Consider the following 17,321-nt stretch of genomic DNA (forward strand, 5'->3'; position numbering starts at 1 on the left):
TATCCTCTCATTGTCTTCTATCAATTTCCAGGAATATTTTATATGTTGTCTATCATTCAGTGTTGTGAGATCCAATTCTGCCTCTAAGTAAGTTAATTTAGGTACACATATGTATAATTATCATGCATGTGTAAATTATTCACCAGGATAACCCATAAAAGTCAGAGTGACATGTTTCCATTGTGGTTCTTGTGATATATCTCTCATGGCTCATATTCCTAACTCTGGAACTAATCTGACTGCATATTTCTGCACTTTCTCTACTTTCTTAACAGGATTTTCCAGGTGTTTGTTCCATACTGATGCTGTATACCAGGATGGGTCTGACTTATGTTGCATATAAGGCCTGTAATGACTCTTTGTTGAGGTTCCTGAAGGCTGCTCTTAGATTTGCCAGACCAACATGGGCTGCAAAGGTTATTTGGTTGATGAGAACCTCTGGCACTATGCTGGGCACTTTGTACATCTGTAGCTGGCATAATTGGTAGCGTCTTCAGCTCCCAGGAACCCAGTGGAAATAAGTCACTTTGTCTGATTTTTGGGGGGGTTATTCCAGGTTCTGTACACATATGCTGATATGTATGATAATCTACGTAACTGTATTTGTGTATACCTGAATAAACTTACTACCCCACATTGAGGATCCGGGATCGATCCCAGCGAGGGTGAAATGTTAAGCTTATTAAGGTACAAGTACACATCAGTACAATTATCATGCAGTATTTAAATTACCCTCCAGGATAACCCAAAAAAAGTCAAAGTGACTTATTTCCATTGTGGTTGGTAATATTTTCTTACAGCTGCTGCAACCCGTCCTCTGAATTAGTCATTATTTAACTGTTGTAAAGACAGTCAAGAGGGAGACTGTTGAAGGTGACTTAAACAGTTAGATTCTGACTGTTATGTTGAGACTGGTCTAATCTGCAGGGAGGAAACATGGAACAAATAGCAAATGTGTGTCTGAGGCTGAGCAGACGGAGGATCAAGCCTTCACCACGTCTTGTGATGCATAACCACACCGTGGTTATGGACAGAACAAGGTGGACAGAACAAGGTGGACAGAACAAGGTGGACAGAACAAGGTGGACAGAATAAGGTGGACAGAAACAGGATGTTCCAGAGATGGGACACAGAAACAAGAGGTCACAGTTGGAAGTTGAAGACTCAGACGAGTCACAGGGATGTTAGGAAGTATTTCTTCAGTCATAGAGTTGTCAGGAAGTGGAATAGCCTAGTAAGTGAAATAGTGGAGGCAGGAACCATACATAGCTTTAAGACGAGGTATGACAAAGTTCATGAAGCAGAGAGAGAGAGGATCTAGTAGCACTCAGTGAAGAGGCGGGGCCAGGAGCTGAGTCTCAACCCCTGCAACCACAATTAGGTGAGTACAATTAGGCGGGTGCGGGTTTAGCGCTCAACAATGAGCACGGGGGGGGGGGAGGCCCGAGCTTTAACGGCCCTTAACAACTATATCACCAAAACTCAATTTTTCGGTCAAATTTTTGTCTTTTATTCGATTTTTACTAAAATAAATAATATTTTGGAAGATGAGAAGACAGCGAGTTTGTTATCAGTTTATGTTTCACCGTCAGATAAGATAAATAAGATAAGACACAGCAAGATATAGCGGTAAATAATGATAGTGAAATGTTGGTGGGATATCACATAGTACTTAACTACTTGTGCTTGTAGGAGGTTGAGACACAGCTCCTGGTCCCCGCCTCTGTGTCCTTGTAGGAGGTTGAGACACAGCTCCTGGTCCCCGCCTCTGTGTCCTGGTGCTGTCACGTTCTTTGAGGGATCTTGCTGTATGACCCTTGTAGGTTTAGCGATTCGTTATTATAGTAATTTTAGGGATCTTGATCCAAGGAATTGGATCATCTTAAATCGATCTTAATTACCTCCAGTTTTACCAGGTGTTGCATTACCCCTACTGGTTTAGCACTTCTCGAAATATAATAATAATGGCATCGTCTCTTAGTACCTTATTGTGGATGAAGGCTCTTGATCCAAGGAAGAGGATCAGTCCTCTCCTTGGATCAAACCTAATCACCTACAGTCTCCTGATGCTTCACAAACCGTACGAGTTTAGTGCTTCCCCTCGTTAATGTTATGGCGTTTGTATGACCCATACGGGTTTATAGCTCATTTTATATACATACTTCCTTAAATACTGACAGGTGGTTCTCAGACAGGTGGTTCTCAGACAGGTGGTCCTGAGACAGGTGGTCCTGAGACAGGTGGTCCTGAGACAGGTGATCCTGAGACAGGTGGTCCTGAGACAGGTGGTCCTGAGACAGGTGGTCCTGAGACAGGTGATCCTGAGACAGGTGGTCCTGAGACAGGTGGTCCTGAGACAGGTGATCCTGAGACAGGTGGTCCTGAGACAGGTGGTCCTGAGACAGGTGGTCCTGAGACAGGTGGTCCTGAGACAGGTGATCCTGAGACAGGTGGTCCTGAGACAGGTTGTCCTGAGACAGGTGATCCTGAGACAGGTGGTCCTGAGACAGGCGGTCCTGAGACAGGCGATCCTGAGACAGGTGATCCTGAGACAGGTGGTCCTGAGACAGGTGGTCCTGAGACAGGTGGTCCTGAGACAGGTGATCCTGAGACAGGTGGTCCTGAGACAGGTGGTCCTGAGACAGGTGGTCCTGAGACAGGTGATCCTGAGACAGGTGGTCCTGAGATAGGTGGTCCTGAGACAGGTGATCCTGAGACAGGTGGTCCTGAGACAGGTGATCCTGAGACAGGTGATCCTGAGACAGGTGGTCCTGAGACAGGTGGTCCTGAGACAGGTGGTCCTGAGACAGGTGATCCTGAGACAGGTGGTCCTGAGACAGGTGGTCCTGAGACAGGTGGTCCTGAGACAGGTGATCCTGAGACAGGTGGTCCTGAGACAGGTGGTCCTGAGACAGGTGATCCTGAGACAGGTGGTCCTGAGACAGGTGGTCCTGAGACAGGTTGTCCTGAGACAGGTGATCCTGAGACAGGTGGTCCTGAGACAGGCGGTCCTGAGACAGGCGATCCTGAGACAGGTGATCCTGAGACAGGTGGTCCTGAGACAGGTGGTCCTGAGACAGGTGGTCCTGAGACAGGTGATCCTGAGACAGGTGGTCCTGAGACAGGTGGTCCTGAGACAGGTGGTCCTGAGACAGGTGATCCTGAGACAGGTGGTCCTGAGATAGGTGGTCCTGAGACAGGTGATCCTGAGACAGGTGGTCCTGAGACAGGTGATCCTGAGACAGGTGATCCTGAGACAGGTGGTCCTGAGACAGGTGGTCCTGTGACAGGTGGTCCTGAGACAGGTGGTCCTGAGACAGGTGATCCTCAGACAGGTGATCCTCAGACAGGTGATCCTCAGACAGGTGGTCCTCAGACAGGTGATCCTCAGACAGGTGATCCTCAGACAGGTGGTCCTCAGACAGGTGATCCTCAGACAGGTGATCCTCAGACAGGTGATCCTCAGACAGGTGATCCTCAGACAGGTGATCCTCAGACAGGTGGTCCTCAGACAGGTGGTCCTCAGACAGGTGGTCCTCAGACAGGTGGTCCTCAGACAGGTGATCCTCAGACAGGTGATCCTCAGACAGGTGGTCCTCAGACAGGTGATCCTCAGACAGGTGATCCTCAGACAGGTGGTCCTCAGACAGGTGATCCTCAGACAGGTGATCCTCAGACAGGTGGTCCTCAGACAGGTGGTCCTCAGACAGGTGGTCCTCAGACAGGTGGTCCTCAGACAGGTGGTCCTCAGACAGGTGATCCTCAGACAGGTGGTCCTCAGACAGGTGGTCCTCAGACAGGTGATCCTCAGACAGGTGGTCCTCAGACAGGTGGTCCTCAGACAGGTGGTCCTCAGACAGGTGGTCCTCAGCATTATAATAATCAGGCACCTCTTAAGTGGACTACAGAAGGTTACTAGTTGAACTTATAGACTAGTATATTCTTCACTAAATGTAAACATATACTACATTAAACACACACAAAAAACGCAAAATTACTGAAATATTTCGTGAAGGTTTTAAGTAATTTTTAATGATAAAGGAGTTTTACGTTAGAACTTTAACTGTCCCATTCATCAACAACTCTATTTCCAAACCAATATTTTCCTATATCCTTTCAAAATTTAAACTTAGCCTATTTGAATCCAATATTTTGAGTTGTTTCTCAAAGGGATATCCTCAGGACCTTAGATATATCTACTTCATGATCCTCAGGACCTTAGATATATCTACTTCATGATCCTCAGGACCTTAGATATATCTACTTCATGATCCTCAGGACCTTAGATATATCTACTTCATGATCCTCAGGACATTAGATATACAGTGGTCCCTCAATAATCGTCCGGCCTGAAAGTCGTCCATTTCGGAAATAGTCTCGTTATTTCGTCTAAACATTGACTCGCAAATGGTTCGTTAACTCGCTAATCGTCTTGCGTCCTGGAAGCATACTCATGGCTCTGAGCCGTTGTTTACCATTGAGTGACAGTCCCCTCACGTGTTCATACGAAATATTTCATAATATTCCATTCATTTTAGTGCTTGCAAGTGCTAAATAAGCTACCATGGCTCCAAAGAAAGCTCCTAGTACCAAGCCTTTGGTAAAGAAGGTGAGAAATACGATTGAATTTAAGAAAAACATCATTGAACAATACGAAAGTGGCGTACGTGTGGCCGAACTGGCCAGGATGTATAACAAACCCCATACAACCATATCTTCCATCGTGGCAAAGAAAAAGGAAATCAAGGAAGCTGTTGTTGCATGGAGAAAATTGTGGCCAGATTGTGTCCACAAGAGGGATTTTGAAGGGTTTGTGGCTGACCTTGATGAGCCTGTCAGTTGTGAACTCTGTTGTGGCACTGGGGAGTTCCATGGGGTTGGATGTGAGTTTGGAGGATGTGGAAGAGTTGGTGGAGGACCACAACGAAGAGCTAACCACTGAGGAGCTGCAAGAGCTTCAGCAGGAACAGCAACAGATCGCAGCTCAGAATCTTGCTGCAGAGGAGGAGGAAGAGAGATGGAAGAAGGTGCCTTCTTCAGAAATTAAGGAGATTTTTGAAATGTGGGGTAGGATGGAAAGATTTATGGAGAAACATCACCCTGAGAAGGATGTTGCAAGCCATATCGGCAACTTGTACAGTGACAGAGTCTTGGCCCATTTTAGGGAAGTTTTAAAGAGACGCCAGAAACAGAGCTCTCTGGACAGTTTTTTTGCGAGACAGGACTCCAGTGACTCTCAAGCTGGTCCTAGTGGCATTAAGAAACAGAGAAGAGAAGTAACCCCAGAAAAGCACTTGGTACCCGAGGTGTTGATGGAAGGGGATTCCCCTTCCAAACAGTAAATCAATCTCTCTCCTCCTCCAGTCTCCCATACACTAAGAAGAATCGCCAGTAAAGGTAAGTGTTATGCTGTTAATGTTTCATTCATCATTTCCCATTGTATTGTTTATGTACTACATCTATATTTCATGTAAAAAAAAATTTTGTTTTAATACTTCTGGGTGTCAGGAACGGATTAATTGTATTTACATTATTTCTTATGGGGAAAATTGGTTCGTAAATCGTCCATTTCGATAATAGTCCCACTTCTAGGAATGGATTATGGATGATAATTGAGGGACCATTGTATCTACTTCATGATCCTCAGGACCTTAGATATATCTACTTCATGATCCTCAGGACCTTAGAGATATCTACTTCATGATCCTCAGGACCTTAGAGATATCTGCTTCATGGTCCTCAGGACCTTAGAGATATCTGCTTCATGGTCCTCAGGACCTTAGAGATATCTGCTTCATGGTCCTCAGGACCTTAGAGATATCTACTTCATGGTTCTCAGGATCTCAGATATATCTGCTTTATGTCCATAATGGATTGAACTTGTTTACAAAGATATTTATTGATCTGTCATTCTTCCTCTAATTTCAGATTTTTAGCATCAGTCTTCGAACTGAATATGACCACGTAATGGGAATTTCAAGGACCCCAGTGGGTTATCCTGGAGGGTAATTTACACTATGTATGATAATTGTAATTATGAGTACCTGTAACTAAATAAAGTTACGTACTTACTAATTCTTAGTTAGTTTAATATCTTCATTATGCAGCCCATACCCATCCTGTGGGCAGTAGTCAAAAGATTACAGAGGTACATAATGGGTCCAGGGACTGTATCTCAACATTACAGAGGTACATAATGGGTCCAGACACTGTACCTCAACATTACAGAGGTACATAATGGGTCCAGGGACTGTACCTCAACATTACAGAGGTACATAATGGGTTCAGGGACTGTACCTCAACATTACAGAGGTACATAATGGGTTCAAGGACTGTACTTCAACATTACAGAGGTACATAATGGGTTCAGGGACTGTACCTCAACATTACAGAGGTACATAATGGATCCAGGGACTGTATTTCAACATTACAGAGGTACATAATGGGTCCAGGGACTGGACCCCAAAGTTTTGATACAAGTTGCTAACTCTGCATGATGTATAGGCAGGAAATATGGAGAGGAATGAGTCGGTAGTGAAGGTTGATACACAAGAGTGTGATGACCTTCGTCACTGGGATCCACGAGTTGATGATTACATTGACCTGAAAAACTCAAGAATAACCACTGCTGGACCAGGTGCTAACTTCTCTCGATGTAATAACCTGTAAGTTGTTTAACACTAATGGTTTTTGTAGATTACTCTTGTGAAATTCTATGTTGACAGAAGGGAAATATTTAACTCAGTAATGCACCTCAAGAATACAATTCTGAGGTAGGTATTAAAATATATACGGTAGAACCCGTGTATCCACTGATTCAGTATCAGAGGTTTCAGTTATCCACAATTTACTGTGGCCCAAAAATACCTCTTAATTTTGTATATATGTTGGTAAAATTACCGACAATATGTAAAGTAAAAGGACACAAGTGCAACTAATGTGACATGTTATTGTGGCAACGTTTTGCTCTCCAGGAGTGAAACAGCTTGACAAAGCTCCTGGAGAGGGAAACGTTGCCACAATAAAATGTCACATTAGTTACACTTGTGTCCTTTTACCTCTAAATTTTGCATAATAATGGACCCAAAGTGCAAAGGTGGAGAAGCTGGCAGTTCTTAAGCCTACGATAAGCTGTGAAGTGCTTCCCATCAGTGAAAAAGTGAGAATTCTCCACTTACTGTGCATAATTTATCAATTAAACTTTATAATATGTATGTAAAGGATTAACGTATAGCGTTTGTTACTATCCCGGGTTTTGGTATCCACGGCAGGTCCTTGGAACCTATCCTCCGTGGATATGGGGACTCTACTGTATGACAATGGTTGTACAAATACTGGAATAATTTAGAGAAATTTACTATCAGTACTTTAACTACAGTAATATACTATTGCTACTTTAATTACAGTTAAAGTTTAATTAACTGGAGTTAATTAAACTTTAACTGTAGTGCATTACAGAGTCAGTATTATGTAGGTAAGGAGAGTCAGTGTTATCTCAGTAAGAATAGTCAATATTGTCTGGGTAAAGAGAGTCAGTATTATCTAGGTAAGGAGTGTCAGTGTTGTGTTGGTAAGGAGAGTCAGTATTATCTAGGAAAGGAGAGTCAGTATTATCTAGGTAAGGAGAGTCAGTATTATCTAGGAAAGGAGAGTCAGTATTATCTAGGTAAGGAGAGCCAGTATTATCTAGGTAAGGAGTGTCAGTGTTGTGTCGGTAAGTAGAGTCAGTATTATCTAGGTAAGGAGAGTCAGTATTATCTAGGTAAGGAGAGTCAGTATTATCTAGGTAAGGAGTGTCAGTGTTGTGTCGGTAAGGAGAGTCAGTATTATCTAGGTAAGGAGAATCAGTATTATCTAGGTAAGCGGAGTCAGTATTATCTAGGTAAGGAGAGTCAGTATTATCTAGGTAAGGAGAGTCAGTATTATCTAGGTAAGGAGAGTCAGTATTATCTAGGTAAGGAGAGTCAGTATTATCTAGGTAAGGAGAGTCAGTATTATCTAGGTAAGGGGAGTCAGTATTATCTAGGTAAGGAGAGTCAGTATTATCTAGGTAAGGAGAGTCAGTATTATCTAGGTAAGGAGAGTCAGTATTATCTAGGTAAGGAGAGTCAGTATTATCTAGGTAAGGAGAATCAGTATTATCTAGGTAAGGAGAGTCAGTATTATCTAGGTAAGGAGAGTCAGTATTATCTAGGTAAGGGGAGTCAGTATTATCTAGGTAAGGAGAGTCAGTATTATCTAGGTAAGGGGAGTCAGTATTATCTAGGTAAGGAGAGTCAGTATTATCTAGGTAAGGAGAGTCAGTATTATCTAGGTAAGGAGAGTCAGTATTATCTAGGTAAGGAGAGTCAGTATTATCTAGGTAAGGAGAGTCAGTATTATCTAGGTAAGGGGAGTCAGTATTATCTAGGTAAGGAGAGTCAGTATTATCTAGGTAAGGAGAGTCAGTATTATCTAGGTAAGGAGAGTCAGTATTATCTAGGTAAGGAGAGTCAGTATTATCTAGGTAAGGAGAGCCAGTATTATCTAGGTAAGGAGAGTCAGTATTATATAGGTAAGGAGAATCAGTATTATCTAGGTAAGGAGAGTCAGTATTATCTAGGTAAGGAGAGTCAGTATTATATAGGTAAGGAGAGTCAGTATTATCTAGGTAAGGAGAGTCAGTATTATCTAGGTAAGGAGAGTCAGTATTATCTAGGTAAGGAGAGTCAGTATTATCTAGGTAAGGAGAGTCAGTATTATCTAGGTAAGGAGAGTCAGTATTATCTAGGTAAGGAGAGTCAGTATTATATAGGTAAGGAGAGTCAGTATTATCTAGGTAAGGAGAGTCAGTATTATCTAGATAAGGAGAGTCAGTATTGTCTAGGTAAGGAGAGTCAGTATTATCTAGGTAAGGAGAGTCAGTATTATCTAGGTAAGGAGAGTCAGTATTATCTAGGTAAGGAGAGTCAGTATTATCTAGGTAAGGAGAGTCAGTATTATCTAGGTAAGGAGAGTCAGTATTATCTAGGTAAGGAGAGTCAGTATTATCTAGGTAAGGAGAGTCAGTATTATCTAGGTAAGGAGAGTCAGTATTATCTAGGTAAGGGGAGTCAGTATTATCTAGGTAAGGAGAGTCAGTATTATCTAGGTAAGGAGAGTCAGTATTATCTAGGTAAGGAGAGTCAGTATTATCTAGGTAAGGAGAGTCAGTATTATCTAGGTAAGGAGAGTCAGTATTATCTAGGTAAGGGGAGTCAGTATTATCTAGGTAAGGAGAGTCAGTATTATCTAGGTAAGGAGAGTCAGTATTATCTAGGTAAGGAGAGTCAGTATTATCTAGGTAAGGAGAGTCAGTATTATCTAGGTAAGGAGAGTCAGTATTATCTAGGTAAGGAGAGTCAGTATTATCTAGGTAAGGAGAGTCAGTATTATCTAGGTAAGGAGAGTCAGTATTATCTAGGTAAGGAGAGTCAGTATTATCTAGGTAAGGAGAGTCAGTATTATCTAGGTAAGGAGAGTCAGTATTATCTAGGTAAGGAGAGTCAGTATTATCTAGGTAAGGAGAGTCAGTATTATCTAGGTAAGGAGAGTCAGTATTATCTAGGTAAGGAGAGTCAGTATTATCTAGGTAAGGAGAGTCAGTATTATCTAGGTAAGGAGAGTCAGTATTATCTAGGTAAGGAGAGTCAGTATTATCTAGGTAAGGAGAGTCAGTATTATCTAGGTAAGGAGAGTCAGTATTATCTAGGTAAGGAGAGTCAGTATTATCTAGGTAAGGAGAGTCAGTATTATCTAGGTAAGGAGAGTCAGTATTATCTAGGTAAGGAGAGTCAGTATTATCTAGGTAAGGAGAGTCAGTATTATCTAGGTAAGGAGAGTCAGTATTGTCTGCATAAGGAGAGTCAGGTCAGACATATTACAACATATAATTCAAGTATGAATCCACAGTAGTTTTCTCACATTGTTTCAAGATATTTTTCATTCAAACTCCTTTAATCTTAGTTTTCAATCATTCAGACTGTTGCCATCATTTTTATGTCTTATTTTTCCACTAAAAACTAAACCGCCATTTCTTCTGTAATGAAAATGACAGCAAAGATAGAAACATTATTTATTTTTAATTGTTGGTTTATTTATTCATCTGATTTCTTTTTTTCTTTATTCTTGCTCTTATTTTGACAATGGCTAAATGTTTCTAATATATTTTTATTTTTTTTGTAGTGCAAGGTGTCAGGAATATGTGCGAGAGTCTCGTGGTTTGTTTGTTAACAATGTTCCCAGCTCACTCAGCTCGGTAAGTTATTTATGGGTTTGTGGCTGTTTGTTAACAATGTTCCCAGCTTACTCAGCTCGGTAAGTTATTTATGGGTTTGTGGCTGTTTGTTAACAATGTTCCCAGCTTACTCAGCTTGGTAAGTTATTTATGGCTTAGTTATTATGAAATCACATTCTTATTTTGTTTCTTATGCTCTTTTGGTAATGTTTATTAAAAGATTGGGTGGTAATCATGGCCTCTGTAATTATAACCGAGTTTTGTTCAGTAGTTTAGCTACACAACCTGCACATAGGAAGAAGAAACTTATGATGATGGTTTGGTCCAACCTGGACTAATTATTAGTCAGTGTTGCACCAAAATGGTTGATCTTGTACCAGTATTGTGCCATTTTTAATTTTTATGATAGATCTATTATGCACACTGTACCCATCTTGTCAGCAGTGGTCCAAAGATAATTTTAGACAAAATTTGGTTTAGAGTTAAGTAATTGATGATAGAGGATTATTAACCCTTCAACTGTCCAAATGTAGAGCTACGTTTGCACCGCTAGTGCTCCAAATGTAGATTTATGTTTGCACCGCTAGTGCTCCAAATGTAGATCTACGTTTGCACTGCTAGTGCTCCAAATGTAGAGCTATGTTTGCACCACTAGCGCTCCATACATAGATGCACTGCTAGTGCTCCAAATGTAGAGCTATGTTTGCACCACTAGCGCTCCATACATAGATCTATGTCTCATTTTACATGCTTTCAAATGTAAAAAAAAAATGCAGATCTACATTCAGAGTGCTAGCGATGCAAACATAGATCTACGTATGGACAGTTGAAGGGCTAAACAGTGGTCTAAAACAAAACATGAGCAAACACTGGGACATATTTATTAGAAAACATTTTGGTCCTGGGGCTGATCAAGGTCCCAGGACTGAAATGTTTCCTAACATTTCAGTCCTGGAAACGTATCCCTCGTTGATGTGGGGGATACGTTCCAAGGACTTACTGTGGATACTGAACCTGTGGATAGTAGCAGACCCTATATATAAGTCTTATACATACCTATTATAAAATTTAATTGATAAATTATGCACAATAAGTGAAGAATTTACACTTTTTCACTGATAAGAAGCACTTCACAGCTTCTCTTAGGCCTTGAGGAACTGTCGGCTTCTCTACTTTTGCACTTTGGGTTCATTATTATGCAAAATTAAGAGGTATTTTTGGTCCACAGTAAATGGTGGATAACTAAAACCACAGATACTGAATCAGTGTATACAGGGGTTCTACTGTGTGTCCTAGTGTTGCTCATGTGTCTTTTTAAACTAATTTGTCAGTATCAGTTATCAAGTTTTACTTTTTTTATTAACACATCTTCCCACCAAGGCAGGGTGACCTGAAAATGAAGAAACATTTTCATCATCATTCATACCATCGCTGTCTTGCCAGAGGTGTGCCTACACTATAGTTAATAAACTGCAACATATCAACACCCATCCTTCAGAGTGCTGGCACTGTATTTCCCACCTCCAGGACTCAAGTCTGGCTAACTGGTACCATTATTAAAAAGTAACACATCGTGTAGGAAGTTGGAGACTTTCCTACAATTACTTTCTTTCTTTCAACACACCGGCCGCATCCCACCGAGGCGGGGTGGCCCAAAAAGAGAAAGAAAAGTTTCTCCTTGTACATTTAGTAATATATACAGGAGAAGGGGTTACTAGCCCCTTGCTCCCGGCATTTTAGTCGCCTCTTACAACACTCATGGCTTACGGAGGAAGAATTCTGTTCCCCATTACATTGATACATATTTAAGTTGCCAAAAAAATATTGACACCTCTTGTAAGTTTGTTTTTTATTAAATCATACAAGTAATTTATTCATATAAATAAATTCAGACAGGTTTATGACAATACAGTCATAATGTATGTGGTACATGTGTAGGTGGTCATCAACTTATGACGGGGTTAAGCTCTCACAAATCCGTCATGAGTCAAAAATATCGTAATTCAAATATGATGTGCTAAATTAGTCAGTAAATAACTGCTGTTACCAAATGTGTAAATAAACAAGTAATTACTGTAACTAACTAAATACCAGTATTGAAAAGTAAATAAATACAAATTTGGACTTGCTACCTTCATGCTGGGTAATTATCTTAAGTTTCATCTCCACAGTACAGGTACCATCCGACTTACAACCAAGTTTGGTTCCGACAAACCGGTCGTAAGTTGAAATGGACATAAGTCGAACCTCACTACGGAATATCAACATCACATTTTTGTAATGACTTTATTTTGGCATTTCATTTTTGACTTTACTTTTTATGCTGTTAGTACTGTATTTTATACTGTAAGGTTTAGGATAAACACTGTGTACAACACAAACACTTGTTTATTTCCCAGAAATTTGGCATACAAAACATGGTCGTATGTTGAGCAGGTCGTAAGTCGGATGGTGGGTGTAATTGCTTTTGCACCATCGTCAAGTTGAAATAAAATAAGTCGAGGAGCATCTGTATTTTCAAAGCTTATATTATGTTTAGTGTAATGATTTGATAATTAATATTATTTGTGGTTCTGTATATGACCCCATTTGTTATTGATCTTTTTGCATATTTATATGTTATTGATCTTTTTATGGTTATGGATTTATGGTTATTGATCTTTTCATGTATTTATGTGTTCACACTCCAACAGTGCTTGATGCACTGTTGGTGTGTGAACACTGTAACAATGCTCGATGCACTGTTAGAGTGTGAACACTGTAACAGTGCTTGATGCACTGTTGGTGTGTGAGCACTGTAACAATACTCGATGCACTGTTGGAGTGTGAACACAGTAACAGTGCTTGATGCACTGTTGGAGTGTGAACACAGTAACACTTATGAAGGGATTTAGGGAAAACTGGTTGGCCAAACTTGAGTCCTGGAGGTCTGTACTCTGAAAGATGGGTGAGAGAGAGGTTTCAGTGGGAGGTACAGTGCCTGTACTCTGAAAGATGGGTGAGAGAGAGGTTTCAGTGGGAGGTACAGTGCCTGTGCTCTGAAAGATGGGTGAGAGAGATGTTTCAGTGGGAGGTACAGTGCCTGTACTCTGAAAGATGGGTGAGAGAGATGTTTCAGTGGGAGGTACAGTGCTTGTACTCTGAAAGATGGGTAGTGGGATGCTGCAGTCAAAGGGTCATCTGAATTGTGATGTCAGTTTACTTCTGGCAAGGCAGCAGTTGAATGAATAGTGGTGGATGTGTTTTATTTTTTAGGTCACCCCACCTTATCAGATGACCACTGAAATAGCAACAAAAATACTATAACAATTATTTATGAAGAAGCATAGCATGTTAGTGGCTTTTGTGCCCACCAATATTTAATTATATGTGAACTACATTACCTGTATACTGCAGAAAAGAAATTACACCTACCATCCGACTTACGACCGAGTTCGGTTCCGAGAAACCGGTCGTAAGTCGAAATGGTCGTAAGTCGAACTTTACTACTGAATATCAACAAAACATTTTTGTAATGACTTTATTTTATTGTTTTATTTTGGTATTTCATGTTTTACTTTACTTTTTATGCTGTTAGTACTGTATTTTATAATGTAAGGTTTAGGATAAACACTGTGTACAACACAAATAGTTGTTTATTTCCCAGAAATTTGGCATAAAAAACACGGTCATAAGTCGAGTGGTCGTAAGTCGAGCAGGTCGTAAGTCGGATGGTAGGTGTAATTATAACCTCTCCTCACTTAGTGACGTAACTGTTTACCAGCAATTCAGACTTACAACTGGCTCTCTGACTAGTATGCATACTTATATAATGTATATTAGAGCTGATTTCTTCTATTCTGTTTCTTATAATATACAGTACATTACTGTATAAACATTTAAAAATACAGTAGTACCTCAAGTTTCATACATAATTCATTCCAGACGGCTGTTCAAGTGCTGTTACCAAACAAATTTATTCTCATAAGGAATAATGCAAATTAGATTAGTCCATTTCAGACCCCCAAAAATACACTTAAAAAAGCACTTACAATAATTTTTTTTTTCAACACACCGGCTGTATCCCACCAAGGCGGGGTGACCCAAAAAGAAAACCGAAAGTTTCTCTTTTTAAATTTAGTAATTTATACAGGAGAAGGGGTTACCAGCCCTTTGCTCCCGGCATCTTAGTCGCCTCTTACAACACGCATGGCTTACAGAGGAAGAATTCTGTTCCACTTCCCCATGGAGATAAGAGGAAATAAACAAGAACTAGTAAGAAAATAGAAGAAAACCCAGAGGGGTGTGTGTATATATATGCTTGTACATGTATGTGTAGTGTGACCTAAGTGTAAGTAGAAGTAGCAAGACATACCTGAAATCTTGCATGTTTATGAGACAGACAAAAGACACCAACAATCCTACCATCATATAAAACAATTACAGGCTTTCGTTTTACACTCACTTGGCAGGACAGTAGTACCTCCCTGGGCGGCTGCTGTCTACCAACCTACTACCTATAACTTACAATAATACACTTACATAATTGCTCGAGTTGGGAGCTGTTCGAAACTTGTGGTACCACTGCATACCAAAAATGTCATGAATTGTGCAAAGGTGACATTAAAACAATATCAAAGATGGCTGACACAAACCCACTACCATTATAGTATGTTCCTCACTTAGTAACAAATTCGTTTACCGACGTGGTCTTAGGAAAGGAACTCCGTCGTTTAGTGAGGAGAGGCTATATACATATTTGTATTATTCTCATACACATTTATACATTTAACATGAGCTCAGATTTTAACATTTAAGGTGTACTGATCAAATCTAACCAAAAATGTTACTTTTAGACAAATGATGCGTAATGTTTTACCGCAGGAGTCTCTGAAGATGATGTTTAGTGAGCATGGTAAAGTTCTTAGTGTGTTTAAGAAGCCCAGCCAGGACTTTGTGTCTTCTCCAGTGTCTTGGGCTATTGTTAAAGTGGCCACTATGAGGTGGGTTATTTTGTTAAAGTGGCCACTATGAGGTGGGTTATTTTGTTAAAGTGGCCACTATGAGGTGGGTTATTTTGCACTTTTATTCAAGTGTTCATTTTCATTTTCTTACATAATATATTTAGGATGGGCTAAATGATGTTACAATGAAACCTCAGTTTGTTGGACTATTAGGGTAGTCGGGAGATTTGTTGCTTAATGCTAATTGTCCATTAAATATGAATAAAATTGTTATCCATGATAGTAACAATAATGGGCATTTCTGGATTTAACGTGCATTGTCCGTTAAATCCAGAATTTATCAAATCAGGTTCCTTTAAATTGAGGTTTTTACTTTGTATTTTAATTAATTAAGCAGATCAAAATTACTACATCATGTTCCATATATGTATTGTAAACCTTACTTAATTATTGCTTCATTAATGAATTGATTAACAGAAATTAGTTAAATCTCTGTTATGTTTCATATTTTTTATTGTTTTGCTGTGAAAATTATGTTGCTGCCACATCAGTGTTACATATGCCACATGCTTGCACATGTACAGAAACACACATGCATGTGTACAGAAACACACATACACATGTGCAGAAACACACATACATATGTGCAGAAACACACACACACACATGCAGAAACACACATACACATGTGCAGAAACACACATACATATGTGCAGAAACACACACACACACATGCAGAAACACACATACACATGTGCAGAAACACACATGTACATGTGCAGAAGCACACATGTACATGATACCCTCTCCTGCTTATAGAAAGGAAAATTTTTAAGTGTTGTGGTGAAGACAGTTGGGTGATGTGTGTCAGTGTCCTCTAACATGAAGACAGTTGAGTGATGTGTGTCAGTGTCCTCTAACATGTAGACAGTTGAGTGATGTGTGTCAGTGTCCTCTAACATGTAGACAGTTGAGTGATGTGTGTCAGTGTCCTCTAACATGAAGACAGTTGAGTGATGTGTGTCAGTGTCCTCTAACATGAAGACAGTTGAGTGATGTGTGTCAGTGTCCTCTAACATGTAGACAGTTGAGTGATGTGTGTCAGTGTCCTCTAACATGAAGACAGTTGAGTGATGTGTGTCAGTGTCCTCTAACATGTAGACAGTTGAGTGATGTGTGTCAGTGTCCTCTAACATGTAGACAGTTGAGTGATGTGTGTCAGTGTCCTCTAACATGAAGACAGTTGAGTGATGTGTGTCAGTGTCCTCTAACATGAAGACAGTTGAGTGATGTGTGTCAGTGTCCTCTAACATGAAGACAGTTGAGTGATGTGTGTCAGTGTCCTCTAACATGAAGACAGTTGAGTGATGTGTGTCAGTGTCCTCTAACATGTAGACAGTTGAGTGATGTGTGTCAGTGTCCTCTAACATGTAGACAGTTGAGTGATGTGTGTCAGTGTCCTCTAACATGTAGACAGTTGAGTGATGTGTGTCAGTGTCCTCTAACATGTAGACAGTTGAGTGATGTGTGTCAGTGTCCTCTAACATGTAGACAGTTAAGTGATGTGTGTCAGTGTCCTCTAACATGTAGACAGTTGAGTGATGTGTGTCAGTGTCCTCTAACATGTAGACAGTTGAGTGATGTGTGTCAGTGTCCTCTAACATGAAGACAGTTGAGTGATGTGTGTCAGTGTCCTCTAACATGTAGACAGTTAAGTGATGTGTGTCAGTGTCCTCTAACATGTAGACAGTTGAGTGATGTGTGTCAGTGTCCTCTAACATGAAGACAGTTGAGTGATGTGTGTCAGTGTCCTCTAACATGAAGACAGTTGAGTGATGTGTGTCAGTGTCCTCTAACATGAAGACAGTTGAGTGATGTGTGTCAGTGTCCTCTAACATGTAGACAGTTGAGTGATGTGTGTCAGTGTCCTCTAACATGAAGACAGTTGAGTGATGTGTGTCAGTGTCCTCTAACATGTAGACAGTTAAGTGATGTGTGTCAGTGTCCTCTAACATGTAGACAGTTGAGTGATGTGTGTCAGTGTCCTCTAACATGAAGACAGTTGAGTGATGTGTGTCAGTGTCCTCTAACATGAAGACAGTTGAGTGATGTGTGTCAGTGTC

At 40.5% G+C, this 17,321-nt stretch overlaps 1 protein-coding gene across 1 annotated transcript in view; it reads left to right on the plus strand.

Annotated features, from left to right (window-relative positions):
• Positions 1 to 1,637: 1,637 nt before the first annotated feature.
• Positions 1,638 to 17,321, plus strand: part of LOC128697165 (uncharacterized) — a 31,065-nt gene continuing 15,381 nt past the window's right edge. The window contains exons 1-4 of the mRNA XM_070104232.1: positions 1,638 to 1,819; positions 6,505 to 6,665; positions 10,204 to 10,276; positions 15,119 to 15,237. Of these exons, the coding sequence (XP_069960333.1) occupies positions 1,811 to 1,819; positions 6,505 to 6,665; positions 10,204 to 10,276; positions 15,119 to 15,237 (362 nt within the window). The 5' untranslated portion in view covers positions 1,638 to 1,810. The remainder of the gene's footprint in view (positions 1,820 to 6,504; positions 6,666 to 10,203; positions 10,277 to 15,118; positions 15,238 to 17,321) is intronic.

Source organism: Cherax quadricarinatus, chromosome 89, assembly GCF_038502225.1.
Source record: "Cherax quadricarinatus isolate ZL_2023a chromosome 89, ASM3850222v1, whole genome shotgun sequence".
Classification (NCBI taxonomy): domain Eukaryota; kingdom Metazoa; phylum Arthropoda; class Malacostraca; order Decapoda; family Parastacidae; genus Cherax; species Cherax quadricarinatus.